The sequence below is a fragment of the Monodelphis domestica genome, chromosome 1 (genome assembly GCF_027887165.1).
Source record: "Monodelphis domestica isolate mMonDom1 chromosome 1, mMonDom1.pri, whole genome shotgun sequence".
NCBI classification, from domain to species: Eukaryota; Metazoa; Chordata; class Mammalia; order Didelphimorphia; family Didelphidae; genus Monodelphis; species Monodelphis domestica.
The window spans coordinates 601494553-601512308 of record NC_077227.1 but is presented as its reverse complement, the minus strand read 5'-3'; the positions used below and the strand labels follow the sequence as shown (position 1 = coordinate 601512308).

Sequence of the window (17756 nt, the reverse complement as noted above, 5' to 3'; positions counted from 1 at the left end):
CAAAAGATCTCAAATATCATAGGGAAATAATGGATGAAAAGTAAGAATAAAGGAAGAATAGCATTTTCAGATCTCAAACTCTGTTATAAAGTAGATATCCTAAAAGCCATGTTTCTGGCTTAAGTTGGAAAAGTAGATAAAAAAGAGACTAAACAAGAAAGATAGAGACTGAACCTTGATTTTATTTTTATAGAGAATTCCAAGATAAGTAAAATTCTTCATTCTAAGGAGTATTGCCTAGAGTACTGAGAAGTGAAATAATTTGCCCAGGATCAAATAGTCATTATGTCTCAATGTTGGAACTGGAACGCAGGTCTTTCTGGCTTCAAAGACAGCTATTCAATGTGCCATTGTGAATCAGAAATAAGAAAACTCAATATCCTAATCTTTAATAAACTCCAAAATATTAATTACCTAGGAAAGAACTCTAAATGGCAAAATATGCTAAGAAAGCAGTTTGGCAGAAATTGGGTTTAGAATAATATCTTATACCATATCTCACAATAAGCTCAAAATGGCAAGATTTTAAATGACTTAATTATTAAAGATAAAATCATAAAAATTATAAGAGAAAAAGCAATTCATTTTTACTGCCAGCACTAAGGTATAAATTATTTTTTCTTTTCCTTTATTCTTTTCCAGTGATAAATTTACACATGAGCTTTCCAAGATTACATGATTGATGTCTTGTCCCTTCTTCCTTTCTCCCCTTCCAGAGCTGAGAAGCAGTTCCATTGGGTTATACATGTATTATCACTCAAAATCTGTTTACATATTATTTATTTTTGTAAGAGATTAATCTTAGAAGACCAAAACCCCAAATCATATATAAGGCATAAATTCTTAATAGAACAAGGGTTAGAAATAAATACAAAAGATAAAAAAGAGCAGATGGATTTCATGAAATTCAACATTCTTTTCATGAGCAAAATTAAAATACAATTAGGATAAGAAAAATGGTTGAGGAAAAAAGTTTTTGCATGAAATATGTTTGCTCAGGATCTATGTACAATATGTAGGAAACTAGATAAATATATAAAATCAAAACTTATTTCCCAATAGCTAAAGGGTAGAAAGATAAGGGCAAAATTCTCAAAAGAAGAATTGTATGTTATGTACAACTTTATGAAAAACTGCTCAAAATTATTAATGGATAGAAAAATGCAATTTTTAAAAAGTTGAGGTTTCATTTCAAACCTAGGAAATTGGCAAAGATTGCAAAAGATGGGAAGAGTCAAGGCTGGAAGAGTTGTGAAAAAATAGGTTCATAGTACATCAGTACTGCTGACAGACCTATGAATTGGTCCAATTATTGTGAAAGTCAGTTAGAATTATTCAAAGAAAGCAACTAATATAGCTATACTCTTTAACCTTGGGATTCTACTACTAGAAACTACTAGGAATTCTACTCCTAGGAATATACTTCTAGATCAATGAAAGAAGAGACCTTATATCCACCAAAATATTTATAATAGCACTAGAAACACTGTAGATGACCATTGGTTGGGAAAAGAGCAAACAAATTTTGCTTCATTCAGCTAGTGAATTATTACTATATCATAAAAAAGATAAAAATAATGAATACAGAGAAGCATGGGAAAATTTTATATGAATTGATAAAGAGTGAAGTAAGCAGAACCAGAAAAACAATATTCACAATGACTATAACTATAAACAGAAGGAATAATGAAACAATCTAAACCAAATGTCATGTAATCATAATGACCAAGCCTGGTCTCAGTGAAGACATAGGAAAAGGCAGCCCTCCCATCTTCTTTGCCAAGATGGGAGACTATGGGTGTGGAACACTACATATTAGACAGGTATGTATATGTACACACATATTTATATGTAGTCAGACTTTTTTAGATATATTGGTTAACTTTTTCTTTCTTCTGCTCTTCAATTTAAACAAAGATTCTTTGAGAGGGGGTGGGAAAGGGATATAATAGAATATGTAAGTGGCAAAAGGGCATTAATAAAAAAATATTCAAATAAAGAGTTTGCATTTTATTCTTAAAGTAACAGGGAGCCTCTGAAGCTTGACCAAGGAATTAGAAGAGTTATATATATGCTTTAGGATTCCCCTTTGGAAACTATGTGAACGATGACTGGGAGGGAGAGTTGGGATTGGAAGGGAGTAAAGAGAGGAGATCAATGAAAAGACTATAGGAATGTTCCAGATCAGAGGTGATGGGGACCTAAACTAGGATGGTGGATTTGTGAGTGGAGTTATGTTTTGCTATTTAAGTTTGCAAAAAGAACTCAACAGTGCTTCTGGAATCACTAGTCCATTTGGGAGTTCACCCATCAATGTGCATGCAGTAGCTTCAAACATTTAAGTGAGCACCTTCATTTTTCTAACATCTTACAATCTGGGTACTTAAGGGAGCACAGCCAGTGCTGCAAAAGTGTACTCAGCAAAGCACCAGGTAGAACCCCCTCATTAGATTGGGCTGAGTTCTAGGACTAAGCTGGCTGGGCCTGACTCTCAATCCACTGAGCCACCCAATTGCTCCTTTATGGAATTACTACTATATTTTAATGAAGGCTCCTAGGCAGCCAAAAGACAACATAGTGATACAGGGTTACAAAATAAGGAAAAAGAAAGAACTCAAAGGAAAGCAGGAAGGACTTGAAGACAAATTTGATCTGTTTCATCATTTTACTTAGTACTAGCCCTTCCCATATGGAAAAGATTGTGTAGGGACCAAAAATCTCCAAAAGTTAATTGATTGGAATGGAGAATTAGGAAATGGGTTCTAATCTTGTCTTTCCCACTTACCAGCTAAGTGACTTTGGTCAAAGCACTTTCTCTACACTTCATTTTCCTCACAAATATAAATGAAGTAATTGAATAAAACAATCTTTAATGTCCTCCCTGGGTTCTAACTTTGTGGTGTTCTAGCCATTCTATTAATATGATGCCCTCCTTGAAAATTAATTGGGCTGGGGAGAGCTGGGTGATTCAGTAGAGTGAGAATCACACCTGGAGATGGGAGGTCCTAGGTTCAAATCTGAACTCAGACACTTCCCAGTTGTGTGGCCCTGGCCACTTAACCCCCATTGCCTAGCCTAGACCACTCTTCTGCCTTGGAACCAATACACAGTATTGACTCCAAGATGGAAGGTAAGGTTTTTAAACAAAAACAAAAAAGAAAAGGCTTCTTTGGAGCAGAATTGGCCCGATTTAAGAAACAAAATATGAATTTAACACTCAATAAGTATTGTTTGGTAGCTTCCTCTGGTAGTGTTTTAGCTTTTCAGGTGTAGGGTTGCAGGAGTGGAAATAAGCAGACTCTGCTTCTCTTTTCCCTATATACTTTTGGTGATCTAAACAGCTCCCAAGGATTCAATGACCATCTCTGTACTGATAATTTTCATATTTACTTATCCAGTGCTAGCCTGTCTCACAATTCCATCTGCCTATTGGATACCTCAAACTGGATGACTTATAGATATCTTAAACCCATGTCAAAAATTGAACTCATTCTCTTTCCCCCAAAATCCTCCCCTCTCCCTTACTTCCCTATTACTGTTAGGGTACTCCCATCCTCCCAGTCTTCCAACTTTCCATCTCTGATTTCCCATTTTCTACCCCCTCATTTACCCCATATCCAATCTGTGGCCAATGTCAGTCATTTTACCTTTACAACATCTCTCCTCTGACACAGCCACCACCCTGTTTCAGGACCCCTCACCTTATGACTGGACTTTTGCAACTGATGGTCTCTGTGCCTCCCATTTTTCCTAATTTCCTGCATTCTCCAAGGAGCCATCAGTGTTCTTTCTAAAGAGGAGGTCAGATTGTGTCACCCTACCTACTCAAGAAACTCCAGGGGCTCCAGGATCAAATATAGAATAAAACCCTCTATATCTGTGTATATATGTATGTGTATTCACACAAACACACACACACATACATACAAGAATACATACATATGTCTGCCTTGTTTCCATCCAGTAATTTTCATGTTGTCTCCTTCATTAGACTATGAGCTTCTTGAGAACAGATATTATTTTTTTCCTTTCAGTGTCTTCCTAGCACTTAACCAATGTTTGCTCCATAGCAGACACTTAATCAATGTTTATTGTCTGATTGGCTAAATTAAAAGACCTGAAGATTCAAGCACAGGAGAAAGGGAATGATTGAAATGTCATACCATTAAGACAATCCCAGCTCTGCCACCTGTTCTTTGTGTGTGACTTTGGGTATATAACTTAACCTCTATACATCTCAGTTTCCTAATCTTTAAAATGAGGAGGTTGAAGATGAACCCTAAGATTCCTTTTGGTTTTAAATATATGAATTCATAAGATGACTATGTAGAGAGGCAAGTGATATCAGAACAGGAAGATCTGGAGAACAGGAAGAAACTTAGGTACTAACAGTCACATTGAAAATGATCCAACCATTCTGAAGGGTAATTTGGAACTATGCCCAAAGGACTAAGTGTTATTATCTATGATTGGTAAAATGAAATATCTTTACCCAAAAAAATCACATTGAGGGCAAAGAACCCTTATATAAGAAGTGAAGGAGTGGGAGTAGAAAAAGTCAGGAGAAATGGTCAAAGAAGGGAATTTCAGAGTGATTTCAAGGTGATTGATAGAGTCAAGCTTGAATAATTTCTTGGATACCCTGTACTTAAGGCTGCTTCTTTGCCTCTCTGTGACATCTGGAAAAGGGAAGAGAAGAGAAAAAGAGCCAGCGACAGCTATTCCCTTTCTTAGGGCAGGGGGTGGGGATGAAGGGGGGTGGGGGCACAGAATAGGCATCTTTGTTTATTTTCACAGAACTTGGAGCGCTGAAGCAGTGTACTCCAGCTGCCTTCCAAGAGATCAAACCAACACAAAATAAAAGTCGCTAGATATTTGCCAACCACATTCAAAATCAAAATCCTATATGTTCTAATGCTGTGTTTCTTGTCTTCTACTTCCTTTGTATTTTAAAGAGACAGCTCCATTCTCAGCAGTCACATATCCAGTCAATAAATGTTCTGTTTTGCCAATGAACTTCAAACTTAGCTTATAATCTAAATCAGGGCACTAAAGTCCATGACCCCATCACTTTTCGCTATGCCATCTGGGTTCATTCAAGACAAAAGCATGAGCATATTCAAGACCAGTTCTCAGAGTGACTGATCTTAAACTGCGTAATTCATTGAGTCTCTGTTTTCAGAGGTGGGCACGCAAGCAATGTCCATAGTCAGGGATGACAGCCAAACTGCATACTGCAACCTTCAAGAGACAGATCAAGTGCTGTTCTCATTTAGCTCTCTCCTGCAAGGGTCTCTCTCCATAGCCCTGAGACATCTGGATCATTAGGGACAGCATGTTGAGTGTGAATGAAGAGGAGATTTTAAAAAGTTGGGAGCACAGAGGTAGGGGAGAACCAAAAAAAGGTACTACCAAATTGGGTACCAAATCATGAAAGAAGGGCCTTCCCAAATTTTCAAAAAGGGTATATAGTCTCTTCCCAACCAATACCCAAGATTGACGAAGAGAATAACATAGAACAATCTTCAATAAGAGCATGAAGGATTTTTAAACAATTTACATTATTTTTTAATTTTTCACAAAACTCCTCTTCTAGATTATCTCAGATGACCTCAAAGCAATGTTGTAAACAATAGATATTATTATCCTCATATATGGATGGAGATATATAGATATAGATACATAATGCTTAAAGGAATTTAATAACTTAGTCATGGTGACACAGCTAGATAATATCAAAAGGATGATTTGAACTTGAGTTTCTCAAGATTCTAGATCCAGAATGCCTTCTATTGTAGCATCCTTCCTCTAGTTCTCAGCCTCTGAGTTCCCCAGACTTCTGTCATGCTCCAAAGTTTCCCTTTCCCACAAGGGGGAGGGGGAGAGGAGGAGGAGGAGGAGGGATAGAGAGACAGAGACAGAGACACAGACACAGACAAAGGCAGAGAGACAGAGAAACAGAGAGAGCAAGACAGAGAGATAAGAGAGATAAAGAGAGAGACAGAGACAGAGAGAAAGAGAAGGGGAGAGAGAGAGGGGAAAGGGGGGAGACAGAGAGGGAAGAAAGAGGGAAGAGGGAGACTGGAGAGAGGGGGAAGGGAGAAAGGGAAAGGGAGGGAGGGAGAGAGGGAGAGAGGGAAAGGTAGGAAGGGAGAGAGAGGGGGAAAGACAGGGAGGGAGAGAGGGAGGAAAAGAGGGAGAGAGGGGGACAGAGAGAAAGAAAAAGAGAGACTCCCTGTCTCAATATTCTCCTCTACATTTTGTTTACATTGGAATCCCATGGGAGTTAGGGTTCAATGCTAAAAGGGTTAGTTAATCAGCTTGTCTTAGGTTCTAAGAGAGACTGATATAAATCAGATGTTGAGAAAACATGCACTTAGGCATTGGTATAAGAGGTGGAACCTCATAGATGTCAATTCAATTTTGACTAAACCAAGGTAAAATTTGTCACTTCCATTCCTTTGATGGAAAAGGCGATTCTTGGATTTGGGGGCTAAGAGATACCCATCTTACTTAGTTTTACAAGTATTCTCTCAGTATTATATAATATTCCAAGGCCATTGTTTAACAGAATCTCTCCAAAATCACATCAGAAATGAATCTGAAGGGTGAGATGCCTCAGTTTATTAATTAATTCTGTATTGCATTTTTTTTGCCCCAAAGTACTTACCTTAAGGATTTCTGCTTCTGAAAGGAGTTTTACTAAGTTTTGCAATAAAAACATATAACCTATCTTTAAACCTGGTGGAAAAAAAAAGAGAGAGAATAACACCCACACACCAGGAAATCTTTCCCCACTGTGTGGGTGGTGGAGCCCTAAGAGCTTTATCTGCAAAGGGCAATTCTGGGGATACCAAATTGACACCCACGTTTTGAATTCCACACAGAAAAACCCTCAAACCAAACAGTGGAAAATGCAAATAGAGGAGAAAAAAAATCTATTCTATGAAAATGACTTCACAAAAATCAATAAAAACATGATGAACTACAACAAACCATCTACAAGTTCCCCAAAAAGCAAAGCTGTGAAAGGTAGATTCTTTAGCATGGGATGTTTCTATCTTCTCAACTTCCTACAACTCCCTCTTTGGCTTTGCCTGGATCAGGGGTTGGTTGGTTAGACCTTAAAGTTCTATCATCTCACCAGGTCAAGCATGTATCTTCCCACAACCAACAACCTCTTAAGAACAAAAGGCTCACTTACTTTTTTGGTGAAATGAAAACAACAGAGAGGCATGGTGATATAGTAGAATGAGGGTTGGATTGGGACACCAAAGACTAGGGTCTAAACATCTCCCTATGAGACCTTGGGTCAAAGGACTATTTCTCTCCAGACCTCAAGTTGTTCATCTGTAAAATGGGGGGTTGGGGGGGGGGGAACTGGATGACCTCTAAGGTCTCTTTGGCTCCTAAGTCTTTGATCCTTAAATACACATAGAATAATTGATACAAATGATTTGTGTTTATTTAGTATTTTTTTTAATTTACAAAGAATTTTACAGAATATCTCATTTGATCTGCACAATCACCCAGTCTTACAGGGATAAGGAAAATAAGACCAGACATGTGATGTGACTTATCCATGGCCACACCTAGATTGTTAGTGGCAAAGTCAGGGCAAAGCATTCAAATATACTCTTTGTAACACAGGTTAAGGGAGATCTTGTCTCAGACTAAGCAAAAGCAAAAGTAGACTAATTAAGAGATAAGGAGAGGAAGCAGATCTTGCTAAAAGGTACAATGAAGGGATATCATTGCTAAATATATATATGCATCAAACAGTTGCCAACATGGAATCTAGAGGTCCCCCGACTTGTAGCTTGGAGGGATTTGGTGATCCCCAGTTTGTTTAGTTGGGAGGTAGAAACCCCAGGTTTTTACCTTGTCACATGAGAGTTCCTCCCTGAGGGAAGGTCCTACTTCACTTGTCTCAGGCTAACAATAGACCTCCAATAGCCAATTCCATTCAGATGCTGTGTCTTTTTTGTTCCAATTGTCTCTTCCCCCTAGGCTAAAGTCCTTTACCAAGGTGGCTCAGCCTTGAGCTGGGTCTTTCCCTTTTTGTGTCCCTTGTGAAGTATCAGCTCCACTAGTTCAGTTGGTAGGGCATAATCTTGATCTCAAGGTCCTGGGTTTGAGTCCCACATTTTGTATGGAAAAGCATAATTGGCTTTTCCAGGAGTCAGTGTCCAGAGCGACCAGAGTTCAATTCTCGGACACTGTGGGACTCTGTGCAGTTGTGTGGCACGTAGCTCTGTGTCAAGGCCTACTATTGCATTGAACCTCTTTTTCCCTTAATTAAAGAATGTTTTTTTGACTATTTAATAGTTCTGTGTTTTTTTTCCCAGTTAACACAGCATAACATCATTCTTTTTTTTCTTTCTTTTTTTTAATTAAACCCTTATTATAATGGACCTCTGGAGAATGGGAATAGAAAAGAATATACATTTTTTGCAGTAGTACAGGGCACCTTCACAAAAAATGACCATGTATTAGAGTCACCTTACAATATCAGAAAAGCTGAACTATCAAATGCCCCCTTTTCAGACTAAAATTTGTATTTAATGAAGGGTTGTGAAAGCATAGATTAAAAATCAATTAGAAGGGGCAGCTAGAAGACTCAGTGGATAGAGAGTCAGGTTTAGAGACTGATGATGCTGAGTCCAAATCTGGTCTCAAGACACTTCCTATCTGTGTGACCCTGGACAGGTCACTTAATCTCCATTGCCTAGCCCTTATTACTCTTCTTTCTTGGAACCAATATACAGTATTGATTCTAAGATGGATGGTAAGGCTTTAAATTTTTTTTAATTAATGGGAAACCAAATAATCTAACTCTAAAAAAATGAGTAAATTAAGAAACAAGTCATAGAAATAAATAATAATTTATTAAAGATAATCTCAATGGGATAATGTACCAAAATTTGTGGCATATTGCCAAAGCAGTACTTGGAAGAAAATTTATATCTCTTAACACATACATCAATAAAAGAAAAAAAGAACAGATTAATAAACTGAGTATGAAACTAGAAAAAAAATTTAAAGCCTTGATTAAACAAATCAGAATGGGACCCTGAAAATCAAAAAAGAGATTAATAAAATTGAAAGGTAAAAACAAAAAAAAATTGAAATAATAAATAAAATTTGGAGCTCGTATATGAAAAAAAAACAACAATAAAAGAGATAAGCCACTGGTTAATTTCATTTTAAACAAGAAAACAAATTACTAGTATGAAAAATGAAAAGATTGAATGAGCAATGAAGATGAAATTAAAGCAATTATTAGGAGCCATTTTTCTCAGTTATTCTGACAATCTAAATGAACTGGATATTTACAAAAATATAAACTGCCCAGATTAACAAAAGAGGAAATGGAATTCTTAAATCATTCTATCTTAGAAAAAGAAATTTAACAGCTATAAATGAGCTCCCTAAAAAAAAAATTCCTAGGATCAGATGAATTTATGAGTGAATTGTACTAAACATTTAAGGAAAAATTAATCTCAATACTATATAAGCTCCTTGAAAAACTTTGTAAAGGAATCCTACCAATTTATTTTATGAAACAAATACAATTTTTTGATAACTAAACCAAGGAGAGCCAAAACAGAGAAAGAAAACTGTAATGTCAGAGTTTTACACTAACCTGTACCCTTTTCTTTGGCACCCCAAGATTAACTTTGTATTTTTAAAAAGGTGAGTTCTTAGGTTAAGTTTGAAGCCACTTACTGATTGGATTAAGTTGTAACATGGCCCACCCTCTGATCAAACCAAGATAGTGGCTAGGGGAAAGCTGATAGTGGGGGATGAGAGGAGTAGACATGCATACTTTGGGGGCCATGCTAAAGATTTTGTGATATCTAGTGTCTGGAAGACCCTTGTCTCTTGTCCATTGTGATTTGGCATCCAGAAGACCTGCCTCTTGCCCAGAGAAAGGTCTGAGTCCTCCAATCAGAGGGGCTTTGGAAAGGAACATTACTAAAAGCAAAAATTTGAGTCAAGAGAGGAAGAGGAGGTTTTTTGGTCTGGGAATTAAAAGCAAATAGGTGTATGTGGTCATGGTTCATGGGCTCAGAGGAGGTTTGGTAAGGGAACTGCCAGCCACACATAGCTAGAGGCCTTTTCTTTCTCTGACTCACTTTTAAAATTATTTAATAAATAATTATAACTTAAGATACAGTCTCCAAAGAATTTTAATCTTAACACTAATAAATATTGAAGCAAAAAATTTGAATAAATGCTAGCAAGGAGATTACAGCAATATATCACAAAGATCATACACTATGACCAAATAGGATTTATACCACAAAGTAAAACCAATTCAAGATTGGTTCAATATTAGGAAAACGATGAGCAAAATTGACTATATCAAAAAACAAAAACAAAAATCATCATGATTATATAGTAGACCCAGAAAAAGCTTTTGAAAAAAAACAGCATTCATTTCTATTAAAAATACTGGAAACAGGAATAAGTGGAACCTTTCTTAAAATGGTAAAACATAACTCTTTAAAACCAAGAGCAAGTAGTATCTGTAATGGGAAAAAGTAAGAAACCTCCTCACTAAGATCAGTTCTGAAACAAGAGTGTCTATCACCACTATCATTATTCAACAGTATATTAGGAATGCTAGCAGTATTAGTAAGATAAGAAAAAAGAAAGTGAAAGAATAAAGATAGTCAATGAAGAAACAAAATTATTATTCTTTGCAGATGATATGATGTTATATTTAGAGAATCCCAGAGAAACAAAAATGTTAGTTGAAATAATTAACAACTTTAGCAAAGTTGCAGGATATAAAATAAACTTACATAAATCATCAGCCTTTCTATAGATTACCAACAAAACTCAGCAGGATAAGCCAGAGAAATTCTATTTAAAATAACTACAGATATTATAAAATACTCTGAAGTTTAATTGCTATAGAAAGGCAGGGAGTATATGAACACAATTACAAAATACTTCTCACACAGATAAAGAAAAATCCAAGTAACGAGTGAAATATTAATTGTTCATGAGGCTGAGCCAATACAATAAGTGACAATTCTACCTAAGTTGACTTACTTAATCAGAGCCATACCAATCAAACTACCAAAAAATTATTTTTTGGAACTAGAAACAATAACAAAATTCATATGAAAGATCAAAAGAACAAGAATATCAAGGTAATCAATAAAAAAATGTGGACTGCAGCCTAGCAGTACCAGATTTCAAACTATATTAGAAAACAGTAATCATAAAAACAATTTGGTACTGGCTAAGAAATAGAGTGGTGGATCAGTAGAATAGATTAGCAATAAATGACCTAGTGTTTTATAAACTCAAAAGTTCAAGCTATTGGGGCAAAATGTCACTATTTGACAAAAATTACTGGGACACTATAGAGCAATTTGGCAGAAATTAAGCATAGACCAACATTTCACACCATATGCCAAAAATAAGTCAAAATAGGTAAATTATTTAAACATAAAGAGAGATATTGTAAGTATTTCAGGGGAACATGGAAAAATTTACCTATTAGATCTATGGAAAAGGGAAGAGTTTATGACCAAACAAGAGAAAAAAGAGGATTACATGAAGTAAAATGGAAATTTTATTATATGAAACTACATGTTTTTGCACAAATAAAATCAAATCAGCCAATATTAGAAAGTAGGGAAGGGGAGAAGAAAATGGGAGGAAAATTTTTCAGTTTCTCTAATAAAAGTCTCATTTCTCAAACATAGGGAACTGAGCCAAATTTGTAAAAAATAGGAGCCTTTCTCCAATTTAGAAATGCTCAATGGATATGTACAGGCAATTTTCAACATTAGAAATCAAAGTTAAAAGTCAAAACTTAAAATACTCTAAACTATTGATTCGAAAGATGCAAATCAAAACAATCCTGAGTTATACTTCACATCTATTAAATTGGTTAACTTGACAGAAATGGAAAGGGAAAGTGCTAGAGGGAAAATGGGGAAATGGTACACTAATACACTGTTAGTGAATTGTGAACTGGCCCAATTATTCTGGAGAATGATTTGGAACTGTGCCCAAAGTGGTATCAAACTGTGCATACCTTTTGACCCAACAATACCACTACTAAGTCTGTACTCCAAAGAGATCAAAGAAATGGGAAAGGGCCTATTTGTACAAAAATATTTATAGTGGCTCTCTTTGTGTTAGCAAAGATTTGGAAAGTGAGGGGAATGCCCATCAATTGGGGAATGGTAGTGGTAAATGATTGTGATGGAATACTATTGTACTATGAGATATGACAAGGAGGAAATGATGCAAAGTGAAATGAATAGAACCAGGAGAACATTGTACACAGTAACAGCAATATTGTAACAAAGATCAACTGTGAAAGACTTAGCTGCACCAATCAAGACAATGATCCAAAACAATTTCAATTCATTCATCATGGGTTCTATGATGATAAATGCTATTTGCCCTCCAGAGAGAAAACTGATGTCTCAGTGCAAACTAAAGCATACTTTTTTCACTTTCCTTATGCTTCTTGCTTTTTATTTTATTTTTGTTGTTGTTGTTGTTGCAACATGCTAATAAGGAAACATGTTTTGATTGACTTCATGTGACATCATTTTGCTTGCTTTCTTAAGGGACTGAAGAGGAGTAGATGGGAGGGAGAGGATCCAAAACTAAACATCTTTTTTAAATGGATGTTAAAAGTATATAATTTTTAAAAAAAAAAGGAAATGGGACAGTGAACTATTTTAAAGCACAAATGCTCTCCTGAGATGCCTAGTCTTTTCTAGCTCACCTTTACAGGCACTCATAATAAATAAATTTTAATTTAAAAAAAAGGAAATGGGGACATGGGGTGGGGAAAAGGTACATCTGATTCATTAGCTCAGGTGGGAGGGTGAATTGAACAAATATTTAGTAAGAGCTTCATTTATTCAAGGCACTGGGAATGAATGACAATGTGTCTGTAGTTCTGTCGTTCTTGTGAAGAAAGTTGGTGATAATATAAAAAATGCCTTTGCTCACATTAGTGAATTGGAATTACTGCTTACTTTGGAGGTAACCTGGTCTTTCTCTGTATGTGTTCTCATAGCAGCTTTGTCTAAGAGTCCAAGAGTCAAAGTGGAAGGTGAAAAGTTTTAAATTGTAGTTGTCCTCCTCTCTTGACCCTTTCCTCTTCACAAAACTCATTTCCTCATCAAAGCATATACCATTGCTCAGGCTCTAAACTTTGGTACTATCTTTAAATCACATCTCCCTGTGATCACTACTGCAAATTCATCACCAGGCCCTATCCTTCACAAGAGCCTTATGCCAGAGATGTTTCATGGCACTTCTTGGAACAGACCTTCCATTAGAAATTACATAGGTAATGTAGGCATAAAAGTGCAGAATCATTGGGTTTTCAGATCCATTCAAAGGGCATCTACTAAATGTAAGAAGCAATCCTAGATGCTATACGCTCTGGTAGCTCCCTACTGTCTCAAGGATAAAATGCAAACTCTTCACCATGTGAAAAAACTTCACTTTCTGACTCCAAACTATTTCACATTACCTCTCCCCAATAATCCTTTTTATTTCAGCCAAAAGAGATTGTGAACTACTATCCAAATCTGAAATTCCATCTCCTACTTCTATGTGTTTATCCAAGGCTTTCCCCTGTGCTTGGGAATACCTCCATCACTTCCTCCTCTGAGAAGTGCTCCGTTCTTTAAAAGAGTTGCTTAGGTACCATCACTAACAGGAAATCTTTTGTATCCTTCCTAAGTGTTAGTGCTTCTTCCTTCCTCAAATATTATATTTACTTACATGTGAAAAATGCTGCATTACCTAAATACAATGTAGGCTCCCCAAAGGCAAAATTAGTTTTTTTTTTTAATTTATCTTGTTCTATCCTCAACACTTAACATCATACTGTATACATGGCAGGTACTTAATTAATACTTGTTGGATTGAATTAAAGGAAAATAAAAATAAAACCCAATCTCTGCCCTCAAAGAGTTTACAATCCAATGGGGAGAAATAAGATATTTTTCACAGATAAATGCAAATAATAAAAAACAGCTCTGAAAGTTTTTGGGACTCTGATCAATACAAGGATCATTCAGGATTCCAGTGGACTGATAATGGTGGACTCAAGATGCAAAATGAGACTTAAAAATCTATACCTAGCAATATTGACATTAGTTTTTATTGACTATCTGTATTTGTTTCAAGGGCTTTGTTTTTCTTTTCCTTTTTCAGTGGAATGGGGCAATGGGAGAGTAAGGTATCAGGGATGGAAAATCAAAAAGAAATATAAAATAAAATGGTGAAGGGAGAGGAGAAACAAGCATTTATTAAACCCCTACTATAGGCCTTGCACAGTGTTAAATTGCTTTAAAAATATTATTTCTTCCTCACAACTCCCATCTTACAGTTGAGGAACCAGTTGAGGCAGACAGAAGGGTCCTCTCCAAGGTCTCATAGCTAGTAAGTGTTTGAGGCTAGATTTGAACTCAGTTCTTCTTACCCAAGGCTCATTGCTCTCCACTGTACCAATATAACATGTGATAATTCAATGAGAAACACTAAGGATGTCTATGGGAAGATGGATCACTTGGGAATACAGAGAGTAGAAAGGGATATTGTTCTTTGAAGACCTAAAATTCCTAAAAAACAACTTTCAACCATATTCTCAGAATAAGGTTGGTTTTTAGTTTCTACCCTCCCACTCAATTTTATAACACTTCTCTCTTACCCAGCACCCAGAGCTTAGGTTGTACTAGAGAAGAGAGGAAATCTAAAAGGAAACTCTACTTTCTGATCAGAAGTTTCTTTTAAGTCCCCTCTCTCACCTCCCCCAATCAACCTCTAACAAAAAGACATCCTAAATGTTGTCTAACTAGGTTTAAAAAAAGAACGAGTTCTTTCTGTATAGAGGACATATCAGTGAAGAGAAAGGCCTCAAGTAGCCAAATATCATAAACATAGAGGAGAAATTGAGAACATATAATACCAAGTCACTAGTTGGGGACAGAACTGGGGCTCAGAGGTGGTAATCATTTCTTCACATTAATATACTTTGGTTGCCCCCAAATCTTAGGGTCATGATGGCACTAAGCCTTGAATACTCTGTCTAGGAAGAGGGCCCAGAAAAAAAATGCATAAAACTGTGAATATTTTATCTTTACAGATATCAAAAGAATTTTTTCTTGGAAAGTTTTTGGGGGTAGGGAGAGGACTGAACCTGTGATTTCATTGGTATAGGGAGCACCCAGGAAGAATACTTCCTCCATCAATGCAGATGCATAACTATTTTGCAATTTATTGTTTTAGGGAATTGTCTTGGAAACAGAAATTGAATCACCTGCCCAGGATGATACAGTCAGTATGTATTGGAGATAGTACTTGAACTCAGGCTTTCCTGACTCCAAGGGTTATCTATCCAGTAGGTCATATTACTTCTATTCACAGCTCTGAACAAAGAGAACAGAATTGTCCAAGGTCACACCAGTTTTAAGTAGCAGATAAACTGAGAGTTCAAACCTAGATCCTCCAACTCAAAATTCACTGCTCTTTCCATCACATCATAGGACAAAACCATTTAACAGTGCCTATAATTGCTTTGCTAACAGTCTCATTTTGTCACATAGCTATATAATAATGCCAACAAAATATTTATATTATTATCAAATGCAAACACAACAAATTTATATGGCTACCTCTTAAAAGAAAAAGAAAAAGTTTACCTGTGGCTATAGCGAATGGCTATTGTCAGACCGAGCTGTAATTAAAGAGAGAGAGAAAAAAAAAGTTAAATGTTGTCAAGCATGGCTTAAATTTAATATGAATGTTACATAATTAATTATTTGGGGGGAAATGACTCAACTCTCAACTCTTTCAAGAAGGGACATGGTCCATATTGCTTCTTTTGTATGAACTCAACGTTCAAAGGAAAAGCTTCTAAAGAAACCTAAAAGATGGAGTTGTAGATTAAAGAACTCCCTTTTAAGGAAGGAGCTTCCAAAGTAGAACACATTTGACTTTGACACAAATGAGCAAAAAAAGGCAAAAGGCCCACATTGCTTAAATGTTTCCAAAGGCTCATTCCCAGACTGTTCCACATTACGAGTCACTGGTCCATTGAGGGAAGGGGTCACGATGATGTAAAGCTGATAGAGCATAAAAGTTTACAAATGCCTCTAGGCCTATTCTTCTCCCTCCTCTCTCTGTACACAGCACCCCCCACCCCCTTGAAGTGAAAGGGAGACTGAGAAATAGCCCACATGGCACAGAGTGAAGTAGAGACCAGGCAATTATCTGATGGGTTTGATGAATGAAGACAGCCAACTCCATATCAAGAAATGCACTCTGGGGTCATCCAGTCAGGCTGTCAATGTTGATCAAATTAACTGGGTAATTATCAAATCTTCCCTTCCCTTTGGCTGGCCAACCAGAGCATCCTAAGCATTTATGTACCAGAGACAAAAAGGAATTGGGTGAGAAGTTGTCTTTGAAGCAACAAAAAGTTAAAAAAAAAAAAAAGAGCCAGGAATTTGAACATGTAAGATGTACTCATCCCTCAGTGAGATGCTCTCTTCTCTATTGTAAGTAATTTCGTGGCATGGTTTGCAATTGTTCTCCATATGGCTGTGTGTTTGGGCAGGGCGGTATATAAGTAGACTTAATTACTATATCATAAGTAACTTATGAATGAGTTTTTCCAAAGAAAGACTGTTGATTTCCCCCAATGCTACACTAGCCTATTTGACTCAAAACAAAATTAAACTACCTTGCTGAGTGCTGTAGAAAGGTTCTTTACACATCCCAGGGAATTTTCCCCTTACCACCTGTGAGAGAGTGGGCAAGTTATTTAATATGGGATCAGGGATTTGGAGCTGGAAAAACAGAACTAGAAGGAATCTTATCTTTTAGTCCAACCATCTCATTTTATTTTTGTTGTTGTTCAGTTGTTTAAGTTGTGCCCAACCCTTTGTGGCTCCACTTGGCAAAGATACTAGAGTGGTTTGCCATTCCTTTGCCAGCTATTTTACAGATGGGGAAACTGAGGCAAACAGAGTTAAGTGGCTTGCTTGCAGTCACAAAACTAGTATCTGAAGCCAGATTTAATTTCAGGAACATGAGTCCTAATTCCAGGCCTGGTGCTCTATCCACTGTAGTATCAAACTGCCCTCATTTTATATGTAAGGAAATTAAGGCCCAGAGAAAAAAGGTAACTTCTCCTGGGTCCCACAGCTAGTAAGTGTATGAGATGGAATTTGAACCTAGGTCTTCCTAATCCCAAGTCTAGCACTCTATCTGCTATGCCATGCTGTCTTGAATTAAAGTCAGGGGAACTAGAGTTCAAATCCCAGCTCTGCTACTTACTACCTCTATGTGGTTCTGGACAAATGGGTCCAGTTTCTTTCTGGGTCTCAGTTTCTTCATCTGAAAAATAAAGGAGTTGAACTAGATGACCTCTAAGATTCCTTCTGGGATTGTAGTGCTATGATGTTCCTTATTTATAAAATAAAAGAATTAAAATAAATGACAAAATACTTTCTCATTCTAAACAGTTTTAAAATTTAGATTCTGATCCATTCTTGGGGCATAATGCAGTGATGTTATTCCCTTGTTACCAAATAAATAGAAGGCTGGTCTTGAAGTTAAGAAGTCCTAAGTTCAGTTTCTGTCTCTGATATAAATATTAGCTTCATTACCTGGAGAATCATTTAACATCTCAGGCCTCAGGCAACTCTCTAAGAATGTACATTGTAGAACAACTGCCCATCTACATCTCTGGA

General features: G+C 36.5%; 1 protein-coding gene across 2 annotated transcripts in view; it reads right to left on the bottom strand.

The window, feature by feature from the left end:
* ACOXL (acyl-CoA oxidase like) overlaps positions 1-17756 on the bottom strand; it is a 627156-nt gene that overhangs the window by 446344 nt on the left and 163056 nt on the right. For both annotated transcript variants that reach the window (XM_056813765.1, XM_056813764.1), the window contains exon 10: positions 15702-15736. In XM_056813765.1, the coding sequence (XP_056669743.1) occupies positions 15702-15736 (35 nt within the window). The remainder of the gene's footprint in view (positions 1-15701; positions 15737-17756) is intronic.